This window comes from Dendrobates tinctorius, unplaced genomic scaffold, assembly GCF_039654945.1.
Source record: "Dendrobates tinctorius isolate UK_male_01 unplaced genomic scaffold, ASM3965494v1 ptg000394l, whole genome shotgun sequence".
NCBI classification, from domain to species: Eukaryota; Metazoa; Chordata; class Amphibia; order Anura; family Dendrobatidae; genus Dendrobates; species Dendrobates tinctorius.
In genome coordinates this window covers 413,906-423,505 of record NW_027362060.1, presented here as the reverse complement: position 1 = coordinate 423,505, position 9,600 = coordinate 413,906, and the positions used below count along the sequence as shown (strand labels likewise).

Genomic DNA, 9,600 nt, shown 5'->3' with positions numbered 1-9,600 from the left:
GACAGCATGTCCCCAGATCAGCAGGGACAGCAGGAGAGAGAGTGTGCAGCAGACAGCATGTCCCCAGATCAGCAGGGACAGCAGGAGAGAGAGTGTGCAGCAGACAGCATGTCCCCAGATCAGCAGGGACAGCAGGAGAGAGAGTGTGCAGCAGACAGCATGTCCCCAGATCAGCAGGGACAGCAGGAGAGAGAGTGTGCAGCAGACAGCATGTCCCCAATCAGCAGGGACAGCAGGAGAGAGAGTGTGCAGCAGACAGCATGTCCCCAGTCAGCAGGGACAGCAGGAGAGAGAGTGTGCAGCAGACAGCATGTCCCCAATCAGCAGGGACAGCAGGAGAGAGGGCGTGCAGCAGACAGCATGTCCCCAGTCAGCAGGGACAGCAGGAGAGAGAGTGTGCAGCAGACAGCATGTCCCCAATCAGCAGGGACAGCAGGAGAGAGGGCGTGCAGCAGACAGCATGTCCCTAGATCAGCAGGGACAGCAGGAGAGAGGGCGTGCAGCTGGCAGCATGTCCCCAATCAGCAGGGACAGCAGGAGAGAGAGTGTGCAGCAGACAGCATGTCCCTAGATCAGCAGGGACAGCAGGAGAGAGGGCGTGCAGCTGGCAGCATGTCCCCAATCAGCAGGGACAGCAGGAGAGAGAGTGTGCAGCTGGCAGCATGTCCCCAGATCAGCAGGGACAGCAGGAGAGAGAGTGTGCAGCAGACAGCATGTCCCTAGATCAGCAGGGACAGCAGGAGAGAGGGCGTGCAGCTGGCAGCATGTCCCCAATCAGCAGGGACAGCAGGAGAGAGAGTGTGCAGCAGACAGCATGTCCCTAGATCAGCAGGGACAGCAGGAGAGAGGGCGTGCAGCTGGCAGCATGTCCCCAATCAGCAGGGACAGCAGGAGAGAGAGTGTGCAGCTGGCAGCATGTCCCCAGATCAGCAGGGACAGCAGGAGAGAGAGTGTGCAGCAGACAGCATGTCCCCAATCAGCAGAGACAGCAGGAGAGAGAGTGCAGCAGGCAGCATGTCCCCAATCAGCAGGGACAGCAGGAGAGAGTGTGCAGCAGACAGCATGTCCCCAGTCAGCAGGGACAGCAGGAGAGAGAGTGTGCAGCAGACAGCATGTCCCCAATCAGCAGGGACAGCAGGAGAGAGAGTGTGCAGCAGACAGCATGTCCCCAGATCAGCAGGGACAGCAGGAGAGAGTGTGCAGCAGACAGCATGTCCCCAATCAGCAGGGACAGCAGGAGAGAGAGTGCAGCAGACAGCATGTCCCCAGTCAGCAGGGACAGCAGGAGAGAGTGTGCAGCAGACAGCATGTCCCCAGTCAGAAGGGACAGCAGGAGAGAGAGTGTGCAGCAGACAGCATGTCCCCAATCAGCAGGGACAGCAGGAGAGAGACTGTGCAGCAGACAGCATGTCCCCAGATCAGCAGGGACAGCAGGAGAGAGAGTGTGCAGCAGACAGCATGTCCCCAATCAGCAGGGACAGCAGGAGAGAGAGTGCAGCAGACAGCATGTCCCCAGTCAGCAGGGACAGCAGGAGAGAGAGTGTGCAGCAGACAGCATGTCCCCAGATCAGCAGGGACAGCAGGAGAGAGAGTGTGCAGCAGACAGCATGTCCCCAATCAGCAGGGACAGCAGGAGAGAGAGTGCAGCAGACAGCATGTCCCCAGTCAGCAGGAACAGCAGGAGAGAGAGTGTGCAGCAGACAGCATGTCCCCAGATTAGCAGGGACAGCAGGAGAGAGAGTGTGCAGCAGACAGCATGTCCCCAATCAGCAGGGACAGCAGGAGAGAGAGTGTGCAGCAGACAGCATGTCCCCAATCAGCAGGGACAGCAGGAGAGAGTGTGCAGCAGACAGCATGTCCCCAATCAGCAGGGACAGCAGGAGAGAGAGTGCAGCAGACAGCATGTCCCCAGTCAGCAGGGACAGCAGGAGAGAGAGTGTGCAGCTGGCAGCATGTCCCCAGATCAGCAGGGACAGCAGGAGAGAGAGTGTGCAGCAGACAGCATGTCCCCAATCAGCAGGGACAGCAGGAGAGAGAGTGCAGCAGACAGCATGTCCCCAGTCAGCAGGGACAGCAGGAGAGAGAGTGTGCAGCAGACAGCATGTCCCCAGATCAGCAGGGACAGCAGGAGAGAGAGAGTGCAGCAGACAGCATGTCCCCAGATCAGCAGGGACAGCAGGAGAGAGAGTGCAGCAGACAGCATGTCCCCAATCAGCAGGGACAGCAGGAGAGAGAGTGTGCAGCAGACAGCATGTCCCCAGATCAGCAGGGACAGCAGGAGAGAGAGTGTGCAGCAGACAGCATGTCCCCAGATCAGCAGGGACAGCAGGAGAGAGAGTGTGCAGCAGACAGCATGTCCCCAATCAGCAGGGACAGCAGGAGAGAGAGTGTGCAGCAGACAGCATGTCCCCAATCAGCAGGGACAGCAGGAGAGAGAGTGTGCAGCAGACAGCATGTCCCCAGTCAGCAGGGACAGCAGGAGAGAGAGTGCAGCAGACAGCATGTCCCCAGATCAGCAGGGACAGCAGGAGAGAGAGAGTGCAGCAGACAGCATGTCCCCAGATCAGCAGGGACAGCAGGAGAGAGAGTGCAGCAGACAGCATGTCCCCAATCAGCAGGGACAGCAGGAGAGAGAGTGTGCAGCAGACAGCATGTCCCCAGATCAGCAGGGACAGCAGGAGAGAGAGTGTGCAGCAGACAGCATGTCCCCAGATCAGCAGAGACAGCAGGAGAGAGAGTGCAGCAGACAGCATGTCCCCAATCAGCAGGGACAGCAGGAGAGAGAGTGCAGCAGACAGCATGTCCCCAGATCAGCAGGGACAGCAGGAGAGAGAGAGTGCAGCAGACAGCATGTCCCCAGATCAGCAGGGACAGCAGGAGAGAGAGTGCAGCAGACAGCATGTCCCCAATCAGCAGGGACAGCAGGAGAGAGAGTGTGCAGCAGACAGCATGTCCCCAGATCAGCAGGGACAGCAGGAGAGAGAGTGTGCAGCAGACAGCATGTCCCCAGTCAGCAGTGACTACATGCACGAGTGCTCACCGTCAGTGCCTCCAGGAGAGACACCTCGGGAACAGGCGCCAGTGCGTCACGTCTCAGAGTGACAGCCGCCGGCACAACCTGTGACCGCCCCCTGGAGGCTGCGCCTCTCTGTGCTCCCACCACAGGCCACACCTCTAGTCGGATGATTGACACTTGGCTTTGAAGCAGAAAAGTGCCGGCTAGGAGTGCGGGCTTGTGGCGAGGACATGGAGGAGCCCTCGGCGCCGTGTGAGCGGTAGCGCCACCTTCCCCTCAGGTAAAAGTCACATCCCCACAGGATACGTGTGAGCTGTCAGTGTGCGGGACAGGTGCAGGCGGCCGGCTCATCTGCTAGGGCTCGTTTAACCCTGTGCGGGCAGCAGGACTGACCCGGTGTGTACGGTGAAGCGCCTGCGGGGCCGCCAGTATCATCACCACGGCTCCTATCTGGCTGTGGGGTCCCGTCTACACTGTGCGTTCCGGTGACTGTCCGGTATAGGAGGTCGGGAGTTTCCAGCTCTCACACAAACATAAAACACATTGTGTGACAATTGTTGCTGCTTGTATTTCGCTTCGGTCTGTGAGCGCAGCCTCTTCTGTCCCCGGCCCCAGGGTATCATTGCTCTGCATGATGGCTGTGAGGTCGGGTTATTCTACTGATCGCACTCAGACCAATACACGGTGTGTGAACTATAGCCAAGGAAAAAAATCAGCTGACGGTCCACTATGATATTCCTTGCAATCCTTTCCCACAACAGAAACAACTAAAGCAGACACTGGATTCTTTTTTATGGCATTGAATTGAAGGCAGAGTTCAGTATACAGAAGGTTCTCACTTAGTAATTCTTCACTGACCAGTGTGTGCTGTGTGTATTGGGACTGTTCACACTGAAGAGATATATACAGTCATATGCAAAAGTTTGGGCACCCCTATTAATGTTAACCTTTTTTCTTTATAACAATTTTGTTTTTTGCAACAGGTATTTCAGTTTCATATATCTAATAACTGATGGACTCCATTATATTCCTGGATTCAAATGAGGTTTATTGTACTAACAGAAAATGTGCAATCTGCATTTAAACAAAATTTGTCCGGTGCAAAAGTATGGGCACCCTTATCATTTTCTTGATTTGAACACTCCTAACTACTTTTTACGGACTTCCTGAAGCACTAAATTGGTTTTGTAACCTCATTGAACTTTGAACTTCATAGCCAGGTGTATCAAATCATGAGAAAAGGTATTTAAGGTGGCCACTTGCAAGTAGTTCTCCTATTTGATTCTCCTATGAAGAGTGGCATCATGGGCTCCTCAAAACAACTCTCAAATGATCTGAAAACAAAGATTATTCAACATAGCTTTTCAGGGGAAGGATACAAAAAGTTGTCTCAGAGATTTAACCTGTCAGTTTCCACTGTGATTAACATAGTAAGGAAATGGAAGAACACAGGTACAGTTCTTGTTAAGCCCAGAAGTGGGAGGCCAAGAAAAATATCAGAAAGGCAGAGAAGAAGAATGGTGAGAACAGTCAAGGACAATCCACAGACCACCTCCATAGACCTGCAGCATCATCTTGCTGCAGATGGTGTCACTGTGCATTGGTCAACAATACAGCGCACTTTGCACAAGGAGAAGCTGTATGGGAGAGTGATGCGAAAGAAGCCGTTTCTGCAAGCACGCCACAAACAGAGTCGCCTGAGGTATGCAAAAGCACATTTGGACAAGCCAGTTACATTTTGGAAGAAGGTCCTGTGGACTGATGAAACAAAGATTGAGTTGTTTGGTCATGCAAAAAGGCGCTATGCATGGAGGCTAAAAAACACAGCATTCCAAGAAAAACACTTGCTACCCACAGTAAAATTTGGTGGAGGTTCCATCATGCTTTGGGGCTGTGTGGCCAATGCCGGCACCGGGAATCTTGTTAAAGATGAGGGTCGCATGGATTCAACTCAGTATCAGCAGATTCTTGACAATAATGTGCAAGAATCAGTGACGAAGTTAAAGTTACGCAGGGGATTGATATTTCAGCAAGACAATGATCCAAAACACCGCTCCAAATCTACTCAGGCATTCATGCAGAGGAACAATTACAATGTTCTGGAATGGCCATCCCAGTCCCCAGACCTGAATATCATTGAACATCTGTGGGATGATTTGAAGCGGGCTGTCCATGCTCGGCGACCATCAAACTTAACTGAACTGGAATTGTTTTGTAAACAGGAATGGTCACAAATACCTTCATCCAGGAACTCATTAATAGCTACAGGAAGCGACGAGAGGCTGTTATTTTTGCAAAAGGAGGATCTACAAAATATTAATGTCACTTTTAGGTTGAGGTGCTCATACTTTTGCACCGGTCAAATTTTGTTTAAATGCAGATTGCACATTTTCTGTTAGTACAATAAACCTCATTTGAATCCAGAAATATAACTGAGTCCATCAGTAATTATATATATGAAACTGAAGCAGCTGTTGCAAAAACCAAAATTGTTATAAAGAAAAAAGGTTAACATTAATAGGGGTGCCAAAACTTTTACATATGACTGTATTTATACATCTCAACTTATTTTTTCTCTTTCTTGTAGTGCTCTGTGACTGTTCACATTGGATATGTTTCTTTCCAGCTGCAGCATGCGTACACGTATGAGACCGTGCAGACTGGACGCGCGTCTTCAGCTGTGGCACGCATACACGTACGTGACTGTGCAGACTGGACGCGCGTCTTCAGATGTGGCATGCATACACATACGTGACCGTGCAGACTGGACGCGCGTCTTCAGATGCAACTTGCATACACGTACGTGGACACGCGTCTTCAGATGTGGCATGCATATACATACGTGACTGTGCAGACTGGACGTGCGTCTTCAGATGTGGCGTGCATACACGTACGTGACCGTGCAGACTGGACGTGCGTCTTCAGATGTGGCGTGCATACACGTACGTGACCGTGCAGACTGGACGCGCGTCTTCAGATGCAGCTTGCATACACGTACGTGGACACGCGTCTTCAGATGTGGCATGCATATACATACGTGACCGTGCAGACTGGACGCGCGTCTTCAGATGTGGCGTGCATACACGTACGTGACCGTGCAGACTGGACGTGCGTCTTCAGATGTGGCGTGCATACACGTACGTGACCGTACAGACTGGACACGCGTCTTCAGATGTGGCGTGCATACACATACGTGACCGTGCAGACTGGACTCGCGTCTTCAGATGCAGCTTGCATACACGTACGTGGACACGCGTCTTCAGATGTGGCATGCATATACATACGTGACCGTGCAGACTGGACGCGCGTCTTCAGATGTGGCGTGCATACACGTACGTGACCGTGCAGACTGGACGTGCGTCTTCAGATGTGGCGTGCATACACGTACGTGACCGTACAGACTGGACACGCGTCTTCAGATGTGGCGTGCATACACGTACGTGACCGTACAGACTGGACACACGTCTTCAGATGTGGCGTGCATACACGTACGTGACCGTGCAGACTGGACACGCGTCTTCAGATGTGGCATGCATATACATACGTGACCATGCAGACTGGACGCGCGTCTTCAGATGTGGCGTGCATACACGTACGTGACCGTGCAGACTGGACGTGCGTCTTCAGATGTGGCGTGCATACACGTACGTGACCGTACAGACTGGACATGCGTCTTCAGATGTGGCGTGCATACACGTACGTGACCGTACAGACTGGACACACGTCTTCAGATGTGGCGTGCATACACGTACGTGACCGTACAGACTGGACACACGTCTTCAGATGTGGCGTGCATACACGTACGTGACCGTGCAGACTGGACACGCGTCTTCAGATGTGGCATGCATATACATACGTGACCGTGCAGACTGGACGCGCGTCTTCAGATGTGGCGTGCATACACGTACGTGACCGTGCAGACTGGACGTGCGTCTTCAGATGTGGCGTGCATACACGTACGTGACCGTACAGACTGGACACGCGTCTTCAGATGTGGCGTGCATACACGTACGTGACCGTACAGACTGGACACACGTCTTCAGATGTGGCGTGCATACAAGTACGTGACCGTACAGACTGGACATGCGTCTTCAGATGTGGCACGCATACACATACGTGACCGTGCAGACTGGACGCGCGTCTTCAGATGTGGCGTGCATATAAGTACGTGACCATGCAGACTGGACGCGCGTCTTCAGATGTGGCGTGCATACACGTACGTGACTGTTCCCACTTGCACTCATGCCTAGTGTTCTGTGACACATGCAGCTGTTTGGTAGATATTTATATCCTCCTTTGACTCCCGGGCGTTGGTTTACAATGTGCCGCACCTTAGACTTTGCTGGTCTTGTGATCTGATGGCTCATTGAGAAACTTCTTGCCTTTTACTTGGCAGCTGTGCACGCCCTGTGTCACAGGTCAGGTGATCACCCAGCCTGTTTCTAGGACAATAAACACACCTTTCTCACCTGCTAATATCCTTCCCCCAGGTATCCGCCCTTCCACAGTCTCTCCCTTTTCCACTTTGTAATCTGGCTTGTCATGTATCTGTTACTTTCGGTCCTGTGTTTTCTCCTATTATTATGCCCATTGGTCATTTTGTTTTAACAATGTGTTTTATTACATGTGATCTGTAGCTCTGAGTAAAGGATCGTCCGGTCTTCTTCTAAAAGACTCCAGTCACTTTTTGTGACTGCGGATTTCTGAATTCTGCCAGGATTCTCCAGTGTTGCTGGTGGTCACTTAACTGCAAGTGTGCGATCTGGATACATGTGATCTCGTACTGACTACAAGCACTCGGCCTCGCTCAATACCAGTGAACACCAGCGTCACTGGAGAATCCATTCCTGACAGTGTCCATGCTGTAAGGATTCAAAAGTCTCTGTAGTCCTGTAGTATTCTGGCACATAGCGCTTTGAAAAACTGAATAATTTTTGTACAACTCAAGGTCACACTCTCTTGTGATTTTGGGGATTCTTGCACCATTTTTGCTCATCCCAGACAAAGTGAGTGGAGCTTAGATTGGAGCGCGTCAATCACTACTTGTCAAATTTATGACACGTGGCGGCATTTGCTAAGCCACAAATCTTATTCCTGCAGGGACTGGAGTAGGGTTTATGGTGAGGTGGAAACGGATGTGAATGCTACTCATCCGATATCTAAGGCGGGCCGTGGACAATGTTGGTCTTGAGGAATTGGGCCCATAGAGTGACTGCACACTTTCTTCAGAAGACCGGACAACCTGTTTAATGATGGATACACCCGAAACAAGCGCGATCTAGCGATGGCCGTGGCGATGTGTGTTGGTAACTACGCTTCAATAAAGGAATACAAGTTTCTACAATGTAAGCCGGAACGTTATCAATTTTCTTTTGGATCCATGGGAACCTCCTTTTAGGCACGGGGTTCTGTATATGGACCGCTCAGTGGGGGGCCCACTAGAAAAACCACCTTACTTAGAGCAAGCTGAGTTTAATTTCAATACAGGATCACCGAACGCTACAAGCGGATATGCTGTGACATGCTATACTCTAACAATAACTCGAGAATTCATCATTTCTGTATGCCAGCCTTGATCCAATGTCATCTGGAGCAATAGGCACCTTTTAATAACTTTGGCACATCTTTTAGCTACACGAGCGCAAGTGACAAGGAATGCATTCCTGCTAGAAGTGCCATCTCAAACTTATACCATAAATTATAGTGAAGCGCCCTTTTATTGAAGGAACGTTCACCCACTGTTTCTGGAGCTGGTGTAAAATTGTGAAGGTCATCCACTTATTGTGTGCAGCGTGGCTTACACATATGCTAGTTTTCTGGTGTGTAATGCTTTAAATGCCCCAGGCTATGAGACCGTGTGTGATGTCCGCCAAACCTCATACTCCATTGCTGCTTTATCACAGCATGGATCTGTGGTGTATTGGGGTTCGACCTCCTGTTGTGGCTGACTTATAATTGAAGGTTGATAAAAGAAGAATGTCATTCATAAATCTGGCTTACACTTTCTGTTGTGTTTATTCCATTGTACGGCTAGCGATATTCTGGTAAGAACTCTACTACGTAGCAGTAAACTGGTGTCGTATCTTCCAGTAATCCGGTGCTGTTACCTGAATTGACTTATCAATGGACACGTCTAATGAAGCAGCGAGGGACCGAATACCCAGGTAAGGCCTTCTCGTCCCTATGCTTGGTACTGGAGAATAATAACAACAATTTTATTCATCTTGCTCCAACATATTTTACAACACATGTGTATATATAATATCAGACAGGAGTGGGGCCTGCTCACGGGCAGGTGAATGTAGCAGTGTGACATGTTGGTGTCCGCGTACAGTTCTGCACAGGAGCTGTGTTTCCTGGTTCTCGCCTATGTCCCACCCATTTATGACTACCTTTACTCATTGACTCTTTGATTACGTGTATTCCTGTCAATGTCAGGGCTTGTGTGCGGAGCTGACGTACCTCACAATGACTGAGCTGTTGATAATTGCGTCTGTTTTCGGAACCTGTATGGGGGAAAGGTGAATTGTAGCTTCAGGGTGGAACTGTTTTCTTTCAGTTCTGAATTGCATATTTGCCCAGGC

At 51.0% G+C, this 9,600-nt stretch overlaps 1 protein-coding gene across 3 annotated transcripts in view; it reads left to right on the top strand.

Annotated features, from left to right (window-relative positions):
• Positions 1–3,156: 3,156 nt before the first annotated feature.
• The window catches only part of GRTP1 (growth hormone regulated TBC protein 1), a 96,594-nt gene continuing 90,150 nt past the window's right edge, over positions 3,157–9,600 (top strand). The window contains exons 1-3 of one of the 3 annotated variants that reach the window (XM_073563539.1): positions 3,170–3,296; positions 8,117–8,361; positions 9,107–9,180. In XM_073563539.1, the coding sequence (XP_073419640.1) occupies positions 9,140–9,180 (41 nt within the window). In that variant the 5' untranslated portion in view covers positions 3,170–3,296; positions 8,117–8,361; positions 9,107–9,139. Of the gene's footprint in view, positions 3,297–8,116; positions 8,362–9,050; positions 9,181–9,600 lie in introns of all 3 variants that reach the window. The other 2 variants (XM_073563538.1, XM_073563540.1) reach the window with 2 other exon arrangements.